The sequence below is a fragment of the Anoplopoma fimbria genome, chromosome 8 (genome assembly GCF_027596085.1).
Source record: "Anoplopoma fimbria isolate UVic2021 breed Golden Eagle Sablefish chromosome 8, Afim_UVic_2022, whole genome shotgun sequence".
NCBI classification, from domain to species: domain Eukaryota; kingdom Metazoa; phylum Chordata; class Actinopteri; order Perciformes; family Anoplopomatidae; genus Anoplopoma; species Anoplopoma fimbria.
In genome coordinates, this window is record NC_072456.1 from 27,632,169 (window position 1) to 27,657,199 (window position 25,031).

The 25,031-nt window shown below is 40.1% G+C and overlaps 1 protein-coding gene across 1 annotated transcript in view; it reads left to right on the forward strand.

The window, feature by feature from the left end:
- Positions 1-25,031, forward strand: part of wwc3 (WWC family member 3) — a 35,447-nt gene that overhangs the window by 2,636 nt on the left and 7,780 nt on the right. The window contains 13 exon segments of the mRNA XM_054603080.1: positions 11,512-11,621; positions 12,348-12,548; positions 13,302-13,378; positions 14,965-15,044; positions 18,543-18,672; positions 19,143-19,280; positions 20,083-20,156; positions 22,068-22,316; positions 22,531-22,620; positions 23,533-23,756; positions 23,759-23,890; positions 23,893-24,102; positions 24,182-24,302. Of these exon segments, the coding sequence (XP_054459055.1) occupies positions 11,512-11,621; positions 12,348-12,548; positions 13,302-13,378; positions 14,965-15,044; positions 18,543-18,672; positions 19,143-19,280; positions 20,083-20,156; positions 22,068-22,316; positions 22,531-22,620; positions 23,533-23,756; positions 23,759-23,890; positions 23,893-24,102; positions 24,182-24,302 (1,836 nt within the window).

Consider the following 25,031-nt stretch of genomic DNA (forward strand, 5'->3'; position numbering starts at 1 on the left):
ACACACACACCTAAACACACACACACCTAAACACACACACACCTAAACACACAGTAATCTATTGTTATCATATTTCATTACAACATAAAAAACACCTCCAGTCCAAGCTCCAGGATGTAGTAATATTAATCCATTAAATGTGTGTGTTTCACTTTAAACTCCAACTCCCAGAAATCTTTGTGGCAGCACAAAAAATATGCTAGGAATGCTAGTTGGGCCACTGGGAGAGCTGCAAGGATGTGCTTTTTGTGGGGGGACTGGGATTCTTTAACCAGCCCAGAAACTCTTTTAAAGGGATTACTGGGGAATTATAACACTTTATTTAAACTCCACTGCATTACGAAGGGGGGCGGGGCAGTTATTTTATTTGTGTAGCATTTAATCCAGATTTGTTGCAGCTGAATTCACCAGAGGGAATGTGGTAGCTGCATGTAATCTAGATAAGAAAAACCTGATTTCCTTGAAGGCCCCCCTCCTCCCTGCAGGTTGATTAACCATTGTTATGTGAAGCTGATAGCAGTTTCACAAGATCTTACAGCGTGCGGAGGAGGAAGAGGGGGGGTGGATCTGTATTTCTTTAAATTTTTTTCGTTTGCATGACTAAAGAATGTTCTCCGCATTTGTTCTGGTGCTGCTCGGTGATTTATAGTTTATCTCGGCCAGAGGAATGTCTTCTGTCACCACCTGATAACTGACTTTCCAATAAATCACAGCGCAAAAGTCGTTCCCTCCATCAGACTGTTGGATCAGAGAGATGGATGCAGCAGAGAGGATAGTTTCATATTTCCCCCCTTTTGTGTTTGACAGATGTTCTGTTTCCAGTACAGCTAGAAATCAAAGGCTGCTGGTTAAAGGATTGTTGTGTTCCTGTGCCTTCATCATCATGAGTTCACGAGACCCGGAGAGTTAAAGGCACAAGATAAACAAAGTGATAGTGAGCAGATTCCTCAGAAGTCACATGGAACCAGAAAAATGAACCAAATGCAGTCGGGTGAGGCTGCAAAGACCTGACATAGTTTCAGGTGTGTGAGAGAAGTGAGGCTACAACTAAAACATATTTTCATTATTATAGAGCTGCAAAGACAACTATTTTGATTATCCATATTTTAAAGCAAGATACTACAGGTGAATTAAACATAAATATCACCATGAAAGTTCCCCAGGTTGATTCATCACATTAAGACAATTCCTTTTTGTACAAGTTTCCTGTAAAAGTTCATGTTTAAATATGCAAATCAGACATTATCTTATTAAATATGTGCACATTTTCATTCATTTCCAGAACATAAATGTGAACATTGGATAAAGTCCGGTTCAAATTCTTGTTTGAAGTTGTTGATATATTAGAGTCAAAGTTTTTTCTATCTACCACTCCACAAATCAGAAAATGAAAAATAGACCAAAATTTACATGAAAAACAATGTGTCTGTCTGTAGTGTCTCGCTATAAGAAAAATAAAGTAAAAATAATTTGATTCTAGCTTCTTAACTGTGAATATTTATGTTTCTTTTCTCATTTAAGACAGTCAACTGAATATATTTGAGTTGAGGACGTTGGTATAATAGAGCATAATAGATAATTAAAATTATTCTTAGATGTATTATGATTATTGATTAGTTCATGATATCTATAAAAATGTCCAAAAACTACTGGAAAAATAATTAAAAATGTCCCAAACCCCCCAAATACTCAGTTTACTATTATATAAAACACAGAAAAGCAGAAAAATATTACATTTTATAAAGCAGCTATAACCAGTGGCTATCAGAATCCACCTTCTGTCCATCGACTAATCGATTCAATACTTCAGCAGCAATCTCCCCAATTTCATTATGACGGTGATATTGATATTATTCAACAGATTTGGGATGCTCATTGGCTGATATTATTAAAAAAATGTCAGACTTTAATTGATTTGAAGATTAAATGCATATTTAGAAAAAATCAAAGAGAAATTTAAAGGAACAGTGTAAGTTTAAGTGGCATCTTGGGATTTGTGGCTGGTTGCAACCAACTAAATCCCCCTCAGCTCAACCCCTCCGCTTTCTAAGCGTTTCAGAGAGTTATCTTTTGGATTTTAGTACAACCAAAAGCTTCTTTTATCAATATATGATATCAATAATGGCCGAACATCATGCTGTGTTTGTGTAAACATGAATTAGGTTTCACTTTTGTTTACATGTTCACAGATTTATTGATACATTTTTGGCTTTTTACTCGCCGTTATGTTTTATTGCACGTTCAGCAACGAATGCTGTCAACTCAGACTTTTAGAACGAATCCCTACCTTTTTAGATGACACAAAATGCAAAAGGCTCTTTTCAGAGTCAGTATTCAGTTCATCCCTTCTGGACTGCTGTCAAAACATGGCGATGCAAGATTGCAGACTCTGTGGAAGACAACCTGCTCCCTACGTTAATATAAATTACTTTTTCTAAGCTAAATATTCCACAACTATTCATAGTTTCAAGTGATTAAACACTGATTTAAACATAGTTCTGAATATTATATTCAATATCTGCCTCCCTAAATATTCCACACTGTCCCTTTGATCTGTAACTGATTGTAAAATACAATATATATTGAATCTTGGTAGTTTGTGTTGAAGACAGATTTAGGGGACTGAATGTGTCCGGGATCAAACTCTGAAGCATCTTGAACTGAAGCCGTTCTTAACACAGCGGCGGGCGGTACACCCAGCGGCGTGCGGTACACCCGTTCAACCATCCTGTGATGTGACGGCTCCGTACGGCTCGTGATGAGTTCGAGGCCTCACAGTCTGCTGACCTGGCGTTGGTGTCAGTGGCGTAATTATCCCCAACACAAGAGGCATTGAACTCCAAACACAATAGTCAATGACGATCATGATGCTGCGTAACGGAGCAGCCAGAGGTCAAGTGTGCCCCCCCCCCATCGCTGCTGGATTGAACGCCAGAAGTTTTATTTGTTTTAATTGGATCAAAACAACTTTTCAAACCATCTACATGTCCCTCAGTGCTCATTGAGCTCACTGTTCTTGATGAAGACGATGTCTTCGAGTTGCCTCAAGCAGCTCCCTGCTGATCTGCGGGGCTTTTCTATTTTTTTTTTTTTTTTTTGGTTTCTGACTGTGGAATGAGCGTTATGTCAGGCATGCCGACACTAATGCCCGGGGGGCTCTGCTCTGCTCACGGCCCCCAGACAAAGCAGCAGCAGAACAGAGGCAGTTCCCACGTGTCTGCCTCCTCCTCCTCCTCCTCCCCCCCCTCCTCCATCCCCGATCCCCGATCCCCTAGGCCCTCCTTTATTAGCTCTGTTATGCAACAGGCACGGCCGGCACCGCCGCTCGCCAAAAGGGAGGCCTTTATGCTCGGTCACAAAGCACACCAAATTCAATTATTCTGGAAAAAAGGGGGTGAGCTGTGTTTCCAGCACCGAGAGGTTATTCACATGCGCTGAACCCCGCTGTTATTTTGCTTCCCCCAGTGTTTCCATTATGATGGCTCTTTTTTTTTTTTTTTTTTTGTCTTTTGTCCGGTCGCTTGATTCCATGTCATTTGTGTCTCCTGTGTTTCTCTTTCATGAGCAGACAATGTGTTTTGTCTTCAGCTTCCAGCTTGTTCTGGAAGGTCAGACCTTTTCCCTCGTTGCTTCCTATATTTTTACATGATTAGCATAAATCAAATAACTTATTAATTGCTGTTGATGTTGCTTTGCATGAGCTCTCAGTGCTCTGTGGGCTTTGGAGCAGTCGGAGCTGCAGGGTTGCTTGTGATTTATGTGTAGATTGTGAAGAATGCTACCTAAACAGGACATGCCAAACTCGGCGGATCGACCTCCAGCTCCGGGGCCACCATTGTTGTATTTTTTCCTCTTTCCCACATCTGCACAATTCTTATTCAAAAAGAATGAAAGATGTAGTTGACAGCGCAGAAGCTGCCGATTCGGTGGGTTATGTTTCTGCTTTTAAAATCTAAAACAATTGCTGTAATTGATGAGCTTGTTGTTTAAAGCGCAGACTCTAAAATGATCTCTTTTAACTATTTGTGAAACACTTAACACCATCATTTACAGGCAGTATATAAACATTTAATCAAGACACTAACATGGAGTTGTACAGCAGATATAAGTCCATTTTAGTATCTTATTTAATGTAGTATCTTGTATATTACCTTTTGATATTTTTTACGGTTTACTTATTTATTAAGCTTTTACTGATGATTTATTTATTATACTTGTCTATTTTTGTTACCGCTCTTGTTTCTACAATATCCACTCTGCTGCTGTTTGTTTCAAGGCAAAATGAGAAGGATTTGTCGTTTTGGAATGAGACATAAGTGATGATATTGGTAGTTAGTTCTCTACCTGTCAGACACTACTCTGGGTCAATAAGATCCTGGTAGTTGGTGCTCTACCTGTCAGACGTTACTCTGGTCAATAATATACTTGTTGTTTATCCTCCGCCTGTCAGACGCTGCTTGGGGTCAAGAGGATTCTGGTAGTTGGTGCTCTGCCTGTCAGACGCTGCTCTGGGTCAATAAGAACCTGATAGTTGGTCTTCTGCCTGCCAGACGCTGCTCTGGGTATAAAGGGTTGTTGCCCTTTACTCTTGATGAAGTCAAGGAGCAGATTTCCACATCTTTGAAATGAAGTTGTTGTTGTTGTTGTTGTACAAGTTTTTTCAGTAAAATAAACCTCTTGAGAATAAACCATCTTGTTTTTTTAATAAAATGAAGAACAAAAACAAACCAAAGACATTCAATTTATAAGAAAGACGAAAACAAAAACAATCAACCGACCATAACAAAAAAGATAAGAAGAGCATGTTGACAACCACAAACCATTTTAAACATGTAAAATTATGTTAAATTATAATTACGTGTTATCACTTTAGACTTGGTATTAAACTTGAATACTTTGAACTGTTATTGATCCCTTAATGTAATCTTAGAGAAAGATGAAGAAAATATGCTGAATTGAGAGCAATCTGATTAATATTAAAATGAGTGATCAGTATGTCCCCTTTCACAATAAGACGAGCCGTTCCCCGGCGTCCAGACGGCGTCTAAATGTGTTCGGAGACAGAGACGGGTTCTACTTATAGGAGACCTATTTCCATAAGATTCAACACATAATGGGAGACGCTGCTGTCCGTCAGCTGCTCTGAAAATGCTGCACCACAGAGGCTCGACATGAATGACATTCCTCCCAAAGTTGTTTTCCACATTTCTTTTTTAACACCCAGAGGAATTTCATAAGGCAACAACACTTGTGGCCCTTTTTTCTTTTCTCAGAGACTTGAGCTAAACGCGGTGAGAATGAAAAGCAGGTGGTGGGTTTGTGGTGCATGTTGGGGTTAAAATGGGAACATGTAGAATTCTCTGTTATCGCCTCGTCATCGGCGGCATATTTGTTTAGTTTTTTTGGGGTCACATATGCGATGCTTGTCATCCAGAGGTCAGGCCTTCGCTTCTTATTTGTGGACTTCAGCAGCTGGTTGACGATAAAAGACTTCTGGATGAGTTTGATGTGACGTCAAACTATCACAACTCAACTTTTCCTCATATAACGTTTCGTACGATATCTTAGGAAATGTTACTCCTTGTTTCTCATGTGTTTTCCTACAAACGTCCAGCAACACGTGTCATTTCCTGCTGGTTACATGAATACAGTCTTTTCAAAATAAACTACAGTCTTCACAGGAAACAACTCTGTTAGGTTTAGTAAAAGATGGTGAAATACTCAGTTAGGTTTAGTTAAAGATGGTGAAATACTCAGTTAGGTTTAGTTAAAGATGGTTAGGTTTAGTTAAAGATGGTGAAATACTCAGTTAGGTTTAGTAAAAGATGGTGAAATACTCAGTTAGGTTTAGTTAAAGATGGTGAAATACTTAGTTAGGTTTAGTAAAGATAAAGTTATTTAGTGATGGTGAAATACTTAGTTAGGTTTAGTTAAAGATGGTGAAATACTTAGTTAGGTTTAGTTAAAGATGGTGAAATACTTAGTTAGGTTTAGTAAAGATGGTGAAATACTTAGTTAGGTTTAGTTAAAGATGGTGAAATACTTGGTTAGGTTTAGTTAAAGATGGTGAAATACTTAGTTAGGTTTAGTAAAGATGGTAAAATAGTTAGTTGGGTTTAGTAAAGATGGTGAAATACTTGGTTAGGTTTAGTTAAAGATGGTGAAATACTTAGTTAGGTTTAATAAAGATAATTATTTGGGTTAAAATAATGACAAAATTTCCGTTACTGAAGAACCCAAATTACGTGACAAATCAACGTTTACTTTCTGTTTCATGCGGGGAACAAACGGCGGTCTCCTGGCTAAAAGATCTCTGTTTGTTGGACCCATCCACCTCTCCTCCTGCCCGTCCTTTGTGGTCTTTATACTTCCTGGTTCATGATAACGTGGATTACATACAAAACTATTTCTTGGGATATCTACGGATTATGGCGCATTAGTTTTTGTAGTATAGCTACGAATGCTGCATGAGAACTTCACAATTAAACACCAGTGTCAGAGACTCATCTCATCTGCACTGGGACACTGAGACAACCTTAATTAACACATTTGGTGGAGACATCAACGACATGTTTTTTAATTTAATCTGAACTGAGTGAACCGTATAAAAGACCACAGAGACATGAGTGTCTTTTGATTTTTTGTGAGCTGCTTGAAAACATGTGGCTTCTGTGGTCGAGCTGCTCGAACCCAAAGTGTGAAAACCCGACTCCTTTGGTTCTATAATTAAATATAAAAAGGAATATATATAATGTGTGTTGAGTAAAGCAGAGTCCACACATCTTAATCTGCACATTGTTGAAGCAGAGAAACAGGTCCAGGTCTAGGTCCAGGTCTAGGTCCAGGTCCAGTGACCCAGACTCCAGTTTCACATGCCTCCCCGATGCAGCAGCCCGTCTCCAGGCTACAGATAGAAATACCCTGTGGGACTCCTCAGGATGGCACAGATTATTCTAGAATTAGCCAACGTCTTTGACAACTAAATATGTTTTAGCGAGGACCCGGGCAGCATTTCTTTCCTCCACAGCTGAACATGCTTGTCATTCTGTCGGTCTCTCACGTTTTCTATTTCAGATATCTGTCTCAATTTCTATTTCCTCTTTGATCGAAAGACGATCCTGGAGAAACGTATTAATAATCTCATTCTCTGACTGCTGGCAGAGCAGTTTGTTACCAACCATACCAGGATGTGTTCATGTATTTATAATAATGTATATGTTAATATTTCTCTACATTACTACTGAGGTGGGGTTGTTTTTTCACAGCTGCCTCTGGGGTTTATTTTTGCCTAAGTTACTGATTGTTGCATGACGATAGGATGAAATACAGACTGATTTAAAAACCCTGAGACTGCAACTAAGGTTGTAAAAATATTAATTTAAGTGAATTAATGGGAATAAATGTAAATATAGGGGTTATTTGCTGAAGCTAATAGTCATATGCATATAGAAACAAACCTCATTTATTGAGTTTTGAAGGATTATATGACATTTGTATCTTATATAAATACAATTGCCTTTTATAATGTTCCATTAATTAATAAAGACATATATTTTTATAGAGACGTTGACACCGAAGCCGTGGAACGATAACGCACACACATACCAGCAGCAAAACAAACAAATTGATAAACAACACATAATTATGAGAATACTCAACATATTAATGTTGTTCCTCTGCTTTTCAAAGCAAAACAAAACAAGAAACTGATAAATAAATAAACAGTTAAATCATCATGCTTTTAACCAAAACATGTTATGAAACCAAGTATTTTTTTTGTATCCCCCCTAAAACAGTTAATTATTAAAATTAACCGTTTTTATATTTAAATTGTGTAAAATAGGTTACTGTGTTAGCATGCAACCATTTCCTTGTTAACACATAGTACAGCTGAGGCTGACTGAATGACATCAGTTCTGCAGGTATTTGCTCAGAAGTGACAGTGATCGTATGAGAGCTCTGTAATGATCATGTGATGAAAACGGTTGTTAAAGTCAGTGTTTGGCCTCTCATAGCAGAGCAGAGTCAGACCTCCATTAACTCTGGTGTGTAATGCATGAAGTTTACTCGGGGTCACTGTGTCAGTATGACGGCAGAATGACACCGTTGTTTTTCTCTAAGAGCTTCTCTGACGAGACGGGAGAAGAAATCGTGTCTCAGATCAGATCTGCACCAAAGACAAAAGGAAGCAAATATAACTTTTATATTAATGTGAAAACATCTCCATCAAACTACTGGATTTATTCTAGTTCATCACCAACACTACATTTTACAGATTACATGTGAACACATCATGATAACGTTATAATTTACCTTCAGCCAATACTAATTTTCACTGAACAGAGCCTGAATGCATCATAATGTAACTCAACTGAACCTCCGTACATTAGCGGTGCTGCTAACGTTACTAGCTCTCCTCCTGTTGATTTAAACACAGATTTGTTGTAATGTAACATTATCAGAGATCAGAGACTAGAAAAACATAAATGACGTCCTGATCTCATATTTTACTGAATATTGGAGGAGAACGATCGTCAGGAAAACTTTATTTACACTGTGATGGTCGACGTTAAACTGTGTCATTTATCCTTGAGGGGGATCAGTACGGATCAGGGGTCCATTAAACATTAGCTAGAAATGATCATGAAAATGAGTTTTCATGATCGTGTTTTGCTTAGAGATGCAGATTTCAGACTGATGTGTTCATAACTCTGAAGCTCCTCTAGTGTCATAAGAAGCTGCTGTGTGTTGGTCCGTGGTTTACAGAGGCTCTGATACATGCTGCTGTCACAAGACTGCCTAACAAAACCAAACGTTCACATTCAGCTCTGTGGGAGGACATGTTTTCCCGTCTGTCTGTCTCTGGAGGGGGGGGTCAGAGGTCGGAGGTCAGTTCAGGACTCTGACGTCACTCATCCTCCCAGCCAAAGGGTCTCGTGGTCTTTGATCCATAATATATATCAAAACTACAGCATGTTCCGCCGCCGTGGTTCAGCTCATCAGTCATTATTTACTTAAAACAACAGCTCTGTCTGAGTGTTTCTAAGGTTTACTAGAGCAGGTAGTGTCTGGACATCTGTTTACCTTTAACAAACACTAAAGCAGCAGCAGGTTGGGAGTGTGCTGGTGTTTGCTTTGTCCTCGTGTTCGGCTGCATGTACAATTCTTATTTAACTATGGCTGCCCTCCTCTTAGTCCATCAGTTTACTAAAGTTTATATTTTACTCCTTAGTGAAGCCGCCGTGAAAGCCAGCCGGAAAATGACATAATCATGGCCGCAAATCATGTGATTTACACAAATATTCACTGATAAAAGCACTATTTACATGTCTAGGGATTTGACAAAGAGGTACAATTCCCTTTTAGATGCTTTGGAAACAGGTCTTAAAAATCTACATTTGATTAAATATTTTGTAGCCAAATCAAATATGTTTCAGGATATTCAACCTTTTGTTTCTTTATCATACGTTTAATACCTAACTCAGGACGCCCAATGGGGTCACAAGATGAAGACTAGTTTAGGGAGAAGATAGTAATGTTATTTCTACTTTTTAAGACATTTATTTTGTCTTTTTTTCTTGTAATACACAAAAAATAGTTTAAACTCTGAAATGATTCATATTAAACCATCTGAGGAGGTGAAAATGATTCTCTTTCTCCCGCTGGTAGCTGACTTTGTGTCGTTCTAAAGACATAACGTTGGCAACCACTGACTCAGCCGATGGACTGAAACGTATATTTGACAATCAGTTAATTGTTTAAGTAATTAAATGTTAAACATTCCTTTGTCTCAGCCTCTCTAATGTGAGCATTCACTGCTTTTCCTCTGTGAACTGAATATCTGAGTTTGGGACGGTTGTAAGACGTCACCTCAGGCTCTTTCTGGAAATCTTATGCTACATTTAGACGTTTTAAAAAGGCCAAACATTTTTTAATTCAGAATATAATTGTCAGATTAAGAGACAAAGACAATAAATGCGAGTTGCCGTCCTACAATAGGGTTTTCTTTATATTCATCTCAGGATTTTACAGATGAACTAAACTTCATGTTCATCACAAAACATCAACATCTCAGTCTGAGAGTTTTGTCACAATACATAAAATAAATAAATGATTATCACCAGTTTAGTCTGTAGAATTTCCTCAAAAAATGTGTGAAATTTAGAAAGAGTTCATTGAATTTGAGGCATTGTTGCATCAGCTTGTTCTCAGTTCATCCAAACAGAATATATTTAACGATTATTTATTCACATTCGAGCTCTGAAGGCGGCGAGAACACGGTTAACAACTGCAGCTGATATATTTTTAGATGTCCTTGGTATGCCGCTCTAATAAAGACTTTATTGAGGGTTTGTGAGAAAGTTCCTCTGCATCTTCCCTCTTAATTTGACTCATCAGCATGTGTCTCAGTGCTGTCGGCGTTTTTGGCCTGAAAACTGCGTCTTTTCAACCAAACTGAAGCTGGTGAACGGAGGAATGTGGAGCAGAAAGCCTCGGCTGTGTGCCCGTCATTGTTACGCTTGCCTCGCCTCCACCGGGCCTCGTGCAGCGTCGCATTGTGATCATACTGTGGTGGTGGTGGGGGGGTCGCTGTCACCGGACCCCCGTTAGTCTGATGGATGGTAATCAGACAGTTTAACTGCATGATCCGCTGTCAGCAGACCCACCCTGTAGATTATGGGAGCTAGTGATGTATCAGCCTGATGTGGTTAGTTCTGCCCCGTCATGTTGTAAACTGTGTGTGTGTGTTGATGGTGCACACACACACACACACACACACACACACACACACACACACACACACACACACACACACACACACACACACACACACACACACAGCTTCATAAATCATTACACTACGGCTGTCTTTCATTGTTGACATTTAGTCCCTGCAGATTCAAACTTTAACCCTCCAAACCACAAGAATCCGCTGGCAGGATGAAAAAGCATGTTTTTTTTTCCGACAATTGCCAAAATTACACCGTTTATCACAGCCAGAAGTTGTAAAAACTGTCATCATCATCAGTCCTTGAACGCATCGTGTGTGATGAACGGTTCCATCAGAAAACTAAAGCAAAACCAAGCTTAGAATTGTGATATTTAATCGAAAACATTTCGTTCTACGTGTCTCATTAAAATCTTGCCTCAAAATAAACCGTTTACTTTAAACAGATTCTGTAAAAAACATTAAATTCTGAGCTCGTCAGTGAAACTATGAAGACATGATTGATTCATCTGAGACCAACAGTCATGTGACAGCAATTCAGTGAAACTTTGACTGAACTGCTGCTGAACACAGAGCAGAGAGGAGAGGCTGTAAAAATGTAAATAGATAAATGTATGTAGCACGTAGAGCCTCCATTGTCACAAGGTAACACTTGTTGACAATAAATAGATTCCATTGTTTGCCAATATTTGTAATATAAATTACCGAATAAATTCTTCTTCTGATATGAAGGATCGTTCCTGTGTTTCTCTTGTACTGATTTAGATTTTAATTCATTTCAGGATCACCAAACCGCTGACGTTCGCAGACTGCGTTGGAGATGAACTGCCTCTCGGGTGGGAGGAAGTTTATGACCAGCAAGTGGGAGTTTACTACATCGACCACATCAACAGTGAGTTCATCCCCATTTGTCTACAAGCACTTAAAATAAAACACATACTTAGCTGTAAATTACACTGGAGCAACGATGGTTGAATGTCAGAACGGTAAAGTGAGTCTTTTGTGTCTCGTATACGTTTCCACTGGACCTTCTCTCTTTTCTTATCACACGCCTTTATAGCATTAATGCTTCTTAGGTCCTTCTACACACAGAGTTCATCCCTGAAATGTTCAGGAACATTTCCTGCATGAACATTTCAGGGAAAATCTGTCAAATAACGGCCGACGCTTTAACGTTGAGCATGTCATCAGGTCCGTCAGTCTGGCTCCCAATTGATCCTGATTTACTCTGACTTCATGCACACATTGGCAACGATAAAGTCACGGGAGATTGTCCACCGCAGTATTTTGAACCAGGCTCCGAAAGACCGAGGTGCATGATGGGAAACCTCTTGCTGTCGCCTGATTGGCTCTTAGTTTTGACAACAAAAAACATGTTTAGTAGAAAATTCAAATTTCTGGTGTAATTGTAATATTTAACTCTTGATAGTTTGTCTCATGTTGTGCAGTGAAGGTCTAACCATATAAAAAACATCTTGATAATAACAATAATATTAATAATGATTATAATAATGATAAAGGTTTTAAATAGCACTTCTCATGACGAGCAGCCATTATAATGGTACTTTACCGTGAACGATGTGTGAAGGATGCTTCTGTGTCGTGTCCCCTTTGTCAGAGACCACCCAGATCGAGAACCCGCGGACCCAATGGCGTCAAGAGCAGGAGCGCATGCTGAAGGAGTACCTGGTGGTGGCCCAGGAGGCCCTCAAAGCCAAGAAGGAGATGTACCTGGTCAAGCAGCAGCGTCTGGAGCTGGCTCAGCAGGAAATGTTGCTCTTCCACGAGCTCTCCGAAGACAACCGCTCCATCACCAGCGGTAAGACGCACCAACGTCCAGCTCACTCTGCTGACACGAAGCTAGGGAGGCCTCACTGAAACCTGGTTCTAAACAGGAACCGGTTCTAAATGAGTAAAACTGATAAGGTGCATAGTTAACGGTTCTTCTATCGGTACTTTAGAAGTTCCAAAGTGGTTCTACATGTTCCTCCAGTAGACTCTGAGAACTCTCGTTGTCTCAAACTCAATAAAAGCCTCACTAGTTAAGGAGGAAACAGCAGCAGTTCATCTCAACATCTGGACAACAAGCAGAACATCAGTCTGCAGTAATGATCAGTGTTCTACTGTTTGGAGATCAGCCGTCCATCCTCGTCCACTGCAGGTAACGATAGTCTGATCAGAACAACAGGATCATCAATCAAAGCTAATCACTGAGAATATTGATTAGCTGGGAATGGATTTCAAAGATTTAGGAAATCCTTGTATTGCTACAAGAAAGACTATTTGTTACGATACCCGTCCCTACGAGCAACCCCGTGTTTTACATTAACAACTAAACATGCATGAGAGAACATAAAGAAAGAAAAATATCAAAGGTCAAAGAAGTCTCCACAACGACCACAATCCTGAGCTAATAATCTGGCCTGGATATTCTGCATAGTTGATGTCCCTTCAGGAACTTGTTGAGGGTTGCAGATCTATCACATGATCTTCCAGCCTCCACCCGCCAGCTGTCACACACACAAAGCTTCTACCTCTAACTGCTCTCTCTCTTCCCTTCATGTGTCCTCAGCGATCTCCGGCTCGTCCTCAAACTCGAAATACGACCCCGACCAAATCAAGGTGGAGGTGGCTTGTAGACGCGAGCGGGTAAGTCATTATCGGAGGAGAACAATAGGCTGAGGCGATGGGGGCCCCTTTTTTGTGTTCAGAGGTGGGGGCCTGGGGTGTGGCCCCCCCTACAGGATACCGAGGCTCTGGCCCCGGGGCCTCGGGAGGATGAGGATGAGATCATCATCATCATCATCATGATCAAAGGGTCAGGCAGAGGCTAGTCACTGACTCACATGGGTGAGGGTGTTTCCTGGTTTGTGGTAAACTGAGAAGATGAGTTCAATGCTCCTTTATTCATTCTGTTAACTGGGAAAAATCTCAGCCAGAGTTACTTTTTAAATAGAAATAGTCCAGATAGATTTGAGTTCTTACTTCCAGAGATCAACTCTGAGGGTTTGAAGAAGCATGCGATGCCCAGATCCATGTCAAAGGGATTTATATCCAATAAAAAAATCATTTTTATCTCTGTAAATGTCAGATATAATCTTCACATATGGAAGTATAGTTAATAAAAGTGCAGAGAGGCAGAAGTACAGCTGTATTCACAGAATGAAAAACTGTTTCTTAGACTCAAAATCAAATGTTTTACACAGCTGAAAACACACAGATGAGTCCATTAAATTCACATTTTCACTCCATAAAATAACTTCACACTATGTTTTATTTAAAGGAAGGTGAAGATTCTTAGCTTGTCTAGTTGGGTAATTATGGAATTAAGAGTTTTTAACAAAATAATATCACTATAATAACACTATGTTTTCACTTTAAAGACCAATATACAGGTTTATAATATGTCGATGACAAATGTAGTCTGCAATTTAAAAAAAGAATGATGCACCTTTGGAAAAATTGCTAATCTAATAATCTGCAGCAGCAATATTTTGTACAGATAAATTGGAAAAGTACTTTCCCGTACTATACAGTATGACAAATATGAATAGATAGATTAAAAAAAAAACATGAATTGTGTACAATATTTATGTATAATACGTATATTATTTGTCCAAAACTAAGCCTTAATCAGACATTTTGTTTTAGGAGAGAAGGCCTCGATATGTTAATCACTGTGTGCAGGGTCATAATCATAAAACCGAATCTGAAACTAAAATTGTCGTAAAACTGCAACAAAATAAAAACGACGCACTCTGAGAAGAGAGTAACTGAAACGATAAAGCCTGGTTAAAAACTAATAAAGATAGACAAATATATCACGACTGGAAAAGGAGAAGCATGAATTTCCGTTAACACTTGATAAGCTGAATGTTAACGTTCCAGCAGGTGGCGCTGTGTTGAAAATGCTTCGTGATTTAAATATTGTAACAGATCAAATGTCAATAACCACAAAGCTGTTCAGCTCAGGTCTGATGTTAACCAACTGGTTTTGTTTCTTTAAAGGTTCTCCACCATCCATAGCTACATTATAACTGACAAAAACACAATAAAACTAAATATATTAAAACTAAACATTTCGGAAAAAACTGAAAAGAAACTAAAACTAACAATCGCAATCCGAAAACGAAATAAAACTAAATAATAGAAAATCGCCTCTGTGTAAACACGATGGAGCATTCCTGTGTGTGAGTAGTCATGACTCAGCAGTTGTTTTTTTTCCGTGTCCGCAGCTCTCCAGACTGAAGCAGGAGCTCGCCCAGGTGAAGCAGGAGCTGCAGTATAAGGAAATGGGAGTGGAGACCCTGCAGGAGTGAGTGTTCCTCCTCTTCCCCCCCCTCTTTCCTCCCCCCTTTCCTCTCATGACCACCACCCGTCTCCTTCCTACAACTTCTGCTGCTCCCTTTTTCTGTTCCCTCTCACCCTCATCGTCCTCTGTCTCTTTATCTGCAGCAGGTTTTCACATTTAAATCATCTCTTTCTTCAGTTTCACATGGCTCACAAATACAGTTTTATTACATATATTTATATATATATGTGTGTTTATATATTATTTTATTAATCTAAGTGGGAAATGGTGGGATTTCAAAGATGTGGAGCCAAAAGCCCTTTGACCCAAATAGAAAACGAGAGAATTTCCAAAAGTAGAATCAGGAGATTTCGCTTCTTCAGCTTCTGTTTCCCTTCAGTTTGTGTCGGTATTTAAACTCATAAGTGTCTTTTGTGCTGAGCGGTTCCAAATTTCATGTAAGAATGAAGAGGCTCCACCTCTAAAAGAGTAAAAAAAAAAAAAAAAAAAAAAAAAAAAAAGGCAAACTGAGGGAGTTTTTAGATGGAAAACGGGGGACTCCACCTCAGGAAGAGGATGCAGCAGTGGAGTACAGGGAGCCAAGGCTCAGCCTGGAGAGGAAGTCGCTCCATGCAGAGGGGAGGGGAGGGCGGGGGGGGAGGAGAAGGGGGAGGAGGAGGAGGAGGAGGAGGTGGGGCAGTTTCAAAAACACAGAGATATCTGGGAGCAAATTCCTCTGCACTTCCTGAGTCCGAGCACACAGAGAGAGAGGGAGAGAGAGAGAGGGAGAGAGTTCCTTATCTCTCAGATAATACACGACTCGAGTGATTCCCAGAATAGCCGGGAGAAAACACAGCTTGCAGAAAACATGGACGCATCCTCCACTTCTGTGTGTGTGTGTGTGTGTGTGTGTGTGTGTGTGTGTGTGTGTGTGTGTGTGTACGTGTGTACATGTTTGTGTGTCCTATTGTTTTCTCCTGGGTTGTTTTTTTTGACCCACTATGTTCGAGGCCTACGGCTGTTGTTTCCCAGATCTCAGCTGTTGTCAGCAATATGGCTAATTGTTCTCCGCTCCATGTCGCATCAGATAAAGCAAACTTGTGACGCAGGAATGCCCACCCCCCCCAAAAAAAACAAAAAACAGATTCAGGAGTTTGAGTTTATCTCTTTTGAAAAGTTTGGAGAATCTCTTCTGCTCGTCTATATTCCACCTTATCTCCACACACTTTTGCACATTTTTTAGACACAACCAACATCTCCACTGGTGGATTTAAGGACTAAAATGTTTGCTTCTCTACAGTACACAGGGTGTGTGGGGTCGGGGGGTGGGGTGGGGCGGGGTTGAGTACAGGCAGCCACTGAGGGGTGGGTAGTGCCTTTTTTTTTTTGCTAAGCATATAAACTCCAAGGCCCTGCCAGTGGGGTGGGGGGACAAAGCAGAGCTTGTTTTGGGAGGAAGAGGCAGGGTCGGGTGGATGAACAGTACCTGCTGTTGAAGTAGAGTGAAGGAAGCGGGTGCTGTGGTGAGGGGGGGCGAGGGGGGGGCTCCTCCAACCAAACAACCAACCAACAGACCTGTTTTTGTTATTTCAGAATCTATAGTGATGTTTATCAGTGTGTCTGTGTGAGGTTCTCCTCCACAGTCAGTGTTTCACTACAGCAGATGTTTGTAGAAACAGACAGGAGAACCAGCACGGAGCAGATCAATGTTCTGCTGTGGACGTATTTTAGACTCCTAAAAGAATCAATATCAGTTTAAGAGAACGCTATATTTAGAATATTTACACCTCTTTACCTTTATGACGGAGAACTGAAGCTGTTATCTATGCTCTCTACAAAGACACCAGACTACATTCACACAAACAGAGATTTAACCTCTCAGAACACAAGAGCTACTGCTCTACTGCTGCCTCCATCTGTTAGTTAGTTAATTGTGTGACTTTGGTGAATCTGAATAAACCCTTTAAAACACCAAAGTCTCACAATAACACAAACTAACTAACAGGTGGAGGCAGCAGTAGAGCAGTAGCTCCTGTGTTCTGAGAGGTTAAATCTCTGTTTTTGTGAATGGAGTCTGGTTCTCCTGTCTGTTTCTACAAACTCCATCTACTGTAGTAAAACACTGACTATGGAGGAGAACCTCATACAAACACACTGATAAACACCACTACTGTCTCTTTAATTAAAGAGTCTTAATGTTTTAGCTTTACATACTGAGGGTCTCGAGGCTTGTCGCTGAGATTTCCCCCCCCACACAGCGAGCCTTTGAAAGCAGCACTTGAAAGTCTGAAACAATATCTCAGCATGTGGAAACAAACAGAGATTATCATTTACACCGGCCCGTCACATGCAGCATCAGTATTTCATAACTGACCACAGTCTAAAATAAACACCAGAACGTTACCTCCCACAAGAAAATACTTCAGATGTTCATCTGATGATTTTTTGTTTTGTGACTTATTTTCCACTGACCGGTTTTCCAAAATAAAGGTCCCGCCCTGTTGGCTAGTAAGAGAATGAGCGATGTCATTCTTCATTTGAAACCACTTCTACTGGATTCTTCTGCAAACTATAATCGGTTGATTGTGCATTTAGAGTTAAAATGCCCAGCAGGCACCTATTTGTATTCAGAGAGGACTTTGTTGTTTTTCTCCAGAATTATTACCAATAATGCAACCGCATCTTTTTCCTGAGGAAATCGATATATAACATTTCAACAAAGCACCCATTAACACAACGGGATCATAGTTTTGTCCTTTGACATATTTTTATATCACTCTCATAAGTATTTTATTGACACCGGTAACATTAAAGTTCAGATTTTTTTATTTGGTTGCATTCAAGAACATGTGAACATATCTGTTCTGCTACAGGAGCATCGTAAACATTTTTTATATCTCCCCACAAATGTGCAATATTGTTTTATAACAAATTCCCAAATATGCTAATTCATTGTTTGTCAAAATTTACTTCAATTAATTGAATTCCTAATTATTCCGTTTTTGACCACTATGGAAGCTCGAAAGTGGAAAACTGTATTATTATTTTTATTATTTTTATACTTTTTGTTTATTGACTTGTTTCATCCAGACATGAACTTTGTTCTCCATGATAGAAACTGATTTTGTCATACAACATAAATAAAACCACACAAACAACTGGTCATAAAGGGTTAAGTTATTAAATAGATAATTTTACATTTATTAGATGCTGAAATTTGTCAGAAATCCACTTTCTAGCTCCAATCAAAAGAACATCAAGCCGTTTAAACATTAAATATGATGTTAGGTCATTTGGATTGAGAAAGAATATTTATTTGGATAAAGGATTATTTATTATGTTTGTTTGTTAAAAAATGAACATTTTGTTTCTATTTAGTACTTGATATTTTATTTAATAAGATGTTGTGTTTGTTGTCTTTCTGTGGCTAAATGAAGAATAGCTAATGCTAATGCTAATTTATATCCTAATAAATAAATAAAGTCTCCCCGCAGACATCTGATGAGTGTGTTTGTGTCTCAGGATTGACAGGAAGATGTCCAGCAGTCAGACGAACTACAAGCTGGACGAGGCTCAGGCCATCTTCACCGAGCTCCGCAGCATCAAGAAAGCCATCAGCACGGGCGAGAAGGAGAGGCAGGACCTCATCCAGGTAACACACCTCCTCCACATCCTGGTATATCTGAAACAAATATACTCTCTGCTGACCTCTAGTGTCTGTTAGCCCCCGCTGTCCGGCTGCTTCTCAGCATTGTCTCCTGATAAAAAACACATTTCCAGACGTCTGAGTCAGCGACCACGATTCTGTCAGCGGAGCGAAAAAAGCGTAACGGAGTAATGTAAGAGGAATGATAGATGATGATTCAGACGTATTGTCGGGCCACTTTTGCGAAGGCATTTCCTGGTAATGTCACCTTCTATTTATGAACTCACACTGGAGAGAAACGACACCCTTTAAATGTTAAAGTCATCTTTAAAAGGAAGATTATGGGGAATTTGAATACCATATGTTTTGACCCACATTGTGTTGTTCTTTACAAGTGAGTAATGTTATATTATTATGAAAAACAAATCCAATTTTATTTTCTGTTTAATCAAGACTAATCACTTTTCCCCCCACAGTGCCTGGCGAAGCTGACCGTGAACTTCCAAAACAGCGACTCGGCTGGCGAGGTGGCGAACAGCACCGGAACCGTCGGTGACTCGTGTAATCTGCAGCAGTACTGTGACACCGGCTGTCAGACTGACATCATGGGAGAGGTGGGAGGAGGAGGAGGAGGAGGAGGAGGAGGATGATGATGAGGGGGATGAGGGGGAGGGAGGAGTCTGGAGTCTGAATTTGATCTCCTTCACAGTCAAATCTGAACAAACACATATGATTTTTTTAGATTCACCGTAACTTAAAGTTCTCCCATTAAAAGTCCATAAATCTGCTGAAGTTGCCTTACAATCATCACTTTTTAAAGTTTTCTTCAGTGTCAAATTAATCCAGTGATATTTGTCTGGACATCCATGAGAACGCTTAAAACCAGAGCTGCTCAAAGCTAATTCAGCATATTTTTGAATGTTGCCAGTGTCCCAAAAAAGTAAACAAATCTGGGCTAAACATACGAGGCTAAAGTTTTAGCCCACAGCTAACTAACTGTGGGGCGATGGAGGCTGAAATAACTTTTCTATTTACAAGAAACACTTGTAATGATGAAAGGCACATGCAAATGACAAGGAATGTAAAAATATTAACCATACTTTAATGCTTTATTTTTACCTGAAGACTTTTACTTTTTTCAAAATGAACCAAAACACTTGCAATGCGGAAGATCCAGAATAGATAATAATAATGAGGATGTATCTAAGGCTAAATTTAAATCACAATTTTGTTAGAAAACCTTAAAGACAATCAGCTGTTTAAAGAATAACCAGATAATCTGCAGGATCTCCCTTCTTTAATCTGAAATATCAGATGCTTACGTTTCAGCCACACCAATGACACTATTTGTGATGTAAACTGCTCTAACTTAAATTCACTTTTAATCATTTTTATTCCTCTTTTTCTTTTCTTCAGTATGGTTCCCAAGACTCCACACATTTAGTGGACAAAGTCAAACTCAACTGGCAGTACGAGGAAGCCAAGAAGAAGTAAGTCTGTCTGTGTTTGTTTGTTGTATTAGTACTGTGACACACTGGCACACAGCGGCCTGAGCGTGTTGTCCAGTGATGGAGGGAGGATGGGGGGGGGTGGGGGTGTTATGAGTATTTGCGCCCTGGTGGACCGCGAGCCGCTGAGCGATGTCTGGCCAGTGGAATGAGCTGGGTGGTCACATTCTTCTACTCGCCACGCTGCTGCTGCTGACTGTGTGCTGCCTTTGTGTGGAGAGAGAGGGAGAGCGAGGGAGAGAGAGAGAGAAACACCCTGCTCCTCCGCAAGGTGCTTTAAAAACACACAAACACACCGTCGGGTTAAATATGTCCCACCTTAATTATATATACTTTGCAGAAAAGTTAGTTTTTCTTATGAATTCATGAGGTTATCTAATGACAGATCCTGCTGATTGTGATGATGATGATGAGGATGAGGATGATGGCTGCAGCAGTGAGAGTCACCATGTTGTTGGAGTTTTTTTTCTTACAAGACTCTTGTTGATGTGTGGTGACCCAGCGACAGCAATGCCAGCCATGACATCAGAGAGAGGGAGAGAGAGAGAGACCTGTGGAAACTTGCATGCTCTGTCACTGAGTCACCGTGTCTGAAACTCCGTCTCACATAAACAGAGTTATTTCATCAGAGCTGAGGACACTTCGCTCCGTGTTGGTGATTCTCACCTGATGGACGCTGGCTGAAGCAGCTGGAAGGAGGAACCACTGCAGTGAAGGCCGTTATTATAGAAACGGCATCAAGACTCTGATTGGCTGTCAGCTGATTCTGATGTATTTAACTATAAAACACACACAGAGGCTTCAATGAACCCTGCAGCCAATGAAAACTCACTCACTTTCAATACTGATATTATAAATAATAAATAATCATCTAGGAATTTACTTTACTTTTTTAAAGAAAAATGACAAATCAAAAGAACGGCCAATTATAAGATTGATTTTCAAGTCAAAATCATCTTTTTCATAATAAAAATAATAAATAAAAATAAAACACTTTATTCATATAGCAACTTTTGTATTTATATATATGAATACATAATTATTATGAATAATAATAATAATAATACCAACTTGTATTTATAAAGCATCTTTCATTTCTAAAAAATATGTTTATTGTTATAATTATAATATTATTAATAACCTTGATTAATATAGCACTTTTCATATCATTAAATTAAGTTTATTGTTATAATAACAAAAATAATAATAACAAACTTTAAATGTATAGCAAATTGCATATATATATATAAAAATAAAGTGAATGGCTATCATAATAATAATAGAAAATAACCTTTATTTATGTTGCACTTTTCATATCTGTAAATGGAGGTTATTGTTATAAAAAAAAAAAAGAATATATATATATATATATAATGAACTTTATTTATACTTTCATATAAGGGTGGGCCATATAGTCAGAATATTCAATCCCTAATTTCTTAATTTCTATATATATATATATAATATATATATATATATATATATATAAAAGGATATAGCATGATTTATGATCAAGTTGTTTTGTTGTTCGGTTTTATCGCTCAGTATTTGCATATTTTTATTTATTCTTTTGTTTCTTCACTTTCTTACAAAGCACTTTGAACCACCCCCCTTGCATGAAGGATGCTTTATAGATACAGTTTATTATTATAGTAATTTGAATTATTGATGACGGTATATTGAACTGAACTGGGAGAGAGGGCTGTCATTTTTTTCTTCATTGTGATGATGACATATGAACTCCTGCCAGACACATTTGGCTCCAGCAGAGATAATGTAAACAGATGTTTGTAACCAAGTTAACACGGCGTGTGGCTGCAGAGGACTTGACCCAGAGCCAGCTGTGGGGAGAAAACTCTAAACATGGTGCCCTCCATTGTTCCTCCCTCTCAGGGTGCAGAGCGTTCAGCACCAGCTGGCACAGCTGGACGGAGAGAGCTGGTCGGGACGGGCCGAGGCGGACCGGGACCGCGACTTCATGCAGCTCCTCCGAGAGAAGGAGGCCCTGCTGCAGGAGCTCATCCTGGTCAGCAAGCAGCAGCACTCTGCGGAGACGCTGCTGCAGCTGGAGGAGGAGCGCTGTCGGCTGGAGGAGGAGGTGCAGAGGGCCCACAGCTCCCAGAGCCAGGGAGCCAATCAGAGGTGAGGGAGATCTGTTCTTTGTGTTAATAGACTTAATATTTTAAATATTGTAACGTTCAATGTAAATCAGATTTAAAATATGACATTACATACATTAAAAAACAGAAATGACATATGCTGTACTTTCACTTATCTGTTTCTGCAAATTTGACCTTTGCAAAAGTCTTTGAAGAACCATTGATACTGAATATCTTTTTTGCTCGCCTCATGACAGGATCCTGCAGCAGGAGAAGAGGAACGCTCTGCTGAGGCAGCTGGAGGAGGCGACACGCATCACCACCTACCTCCACTCCCAGCTGAAGAGGTACGCCACCACCCGTTCTTCAGGCTTTACGCTGCTGTTTGTCTTTTCTAGTGGTGTAACGGACCGTTATCGATCCCTGATCCGTACTGATCCCCCTCATGGTTCGATGATAAATGACACAGTTTAACCATCACCGTGTGAAAGAAAGTTTAACTGACTAGCTCTGACAGGAGGAGAGCTAGTAACATTAGCATCACCGCTCACGGCTAACATACAGAGGTTCCATTAAATTATATTTTTACGGGTTCAGGCTCTGTTCAGTGAAAATGAGTATTTGTTGAAGGTAAATTTAAATATTATCATGATCAGTTCACAGGTAATCTGTAAAATGTAGCGTTGGTGATAAACTAGAATAAATCCAGTAGTTTGAAGGAGATGTTTTCACATTAATATAAAATAGATATTAGAGATGAATTATGATGTTTAACTTCTAACACTAGCTCTAAGATTATAATACATCATTAAAATACTAGTGATTAGATCTGTTTATCAATAAAAATACAATCTTTTATTTCTTTATCATTTGAATTGTGTGTTTTAATGAAGAAATAAAACACTATAAATGACTATAACAAAGTAAAAGTATAACTTTTAGTATTTTTGATGGTTATCTGACTTCAGAGCATTGACAAAAACTAACTTGTCTGGATCCTTGTAGACCAGCTGCTATAATCAAACAACAAAGGAATCTGTATCTGACAATATGGATCATCAATGATCATCAATCAGTATCGACAGCAAAAAAACTAGTGATCGAGGATCTCTAAAAGTTATATTTGCTGCCTTTTTTATTTTGTGCTGATCCGTGACTGCTTTCCGACTCCTTGGTCGGATACGATTCAAACGGTGAGTTTTCTGATCCGTTGCCCGTCCACTCTTTCCTCACGCGTCTCTCTTCTTCTCTGCCTCCAGCCTGTCGGCGAGCTCTCTGACGGTGTCGTCCAGCAGCAGCCGTGGATCTCTCGCCTCCAGTCGTGGATCGCTGGCGTCCAGCCGTGGCTCCCTCAGCTCCATCAGCTTCAGCGACATCTACGGCCTCCCCCAGTACGAGCGCCATGACGGGGCCGGCGAGCCAATGGACCCCCACCTGCGCTACCTGCTTCAACCGGAGACCCCGTCCAGAGACTGCTCCGTGTTCACCCCGACCCTCTGACCCAGAGCAAAAGCAAGCGCTCCCACGACACGCCGCAGTCGCTGGCCTCGCTCTCCTCCCGGTCCTCGCTCTCCTCCTTGTCGCCGCCCAGCTCCCCCATGGACACGCCCTACCACTCCGCCCCCAGGACTGCCCTCTCACCCAGATGACGGAGGAGTACATGGAGCAGGCGGGCCGCGGTCTGTTGGAGGGGCTGCGGGCTCAGACGCAACCGCTGTCCCACGGCGCCGTGCTGGGCGGCGAGGACGCGGTCAGCCCCGCCGGCGTGCACCAGCTGGACAACAAGAGTCACAGAGACGCCGCGGCTCAGAGCGCTTTCACCTCCACAGGTAAGTGAAATACATCTGATCTTTATCCCAAAGAATAAAGACGAGCGGCTGACTGACTGGATGTGTTCTCCCCGTTCAGGAGTGACCCTGAGGGGGAACAGCGCCAACAGAAGCGGCCGGAGGGCCCGGAGAGTCTCTGCTGGTGTGTCCGAGGACGCTCTGGCCACAGACAGCGGTGTGTTCGAGGCCTGGGGCAGAAGGTGAGATGAGGTCCAGCCTCACAGAACATAAACAAACAGCTCACTTTGGAGCGACTGCGCCCCCTAGTGACAGAGGAGGAAACCTGCAACACCCAAAGTCCTCTCAGCTTTGACAGTTGTGGTATTTGGATCCTCTTGTCAAAGTGGGATTCAACAGCGTCACACAGTGTCTGCAAGTTTAATTAGTAGATCTTAGAAAGGAATCTTAAAATCTGAATAATCTCAGGTAGAAATATCACGTTTACACAGAAATAGTTTAATGTAGCTAAAAGAAAAATAAAGGCCCGTCCCGTTTACAAAATGTTGTCCCAGAAAAAATTTGCGATGAACAATATTATTGTCAGATTAAAGGCCTTTACACACTGTGGGCTCGATAAGTAAAAGTCGAGGGCTTTTATTGTGAAAAGAAAAGAACAGAAAGAGTAGATCTGCATTTGTCAAGTTTGAAAGGAGTAATAAAGTTTGCCGTCTTTGTTTGAACTACGGAGCCTTACATTTGCGTAACATTTGCATTCTCTGTGAACTACTTTTTTCTCATAAGAATATTCTGACATTGGAATTGGAATGTAAAATAAATATGAAAATAATAATTATCAAAATATATGTAATTAAAATGTTCTAAATAAATAAAACTAATAGAATAAAACCACACAACCAAAACAATAAATGAAAGGGATTCTTGGACGAACAAAAATTCTGCTTTAATAAATTCAACACATTTGGCACAAG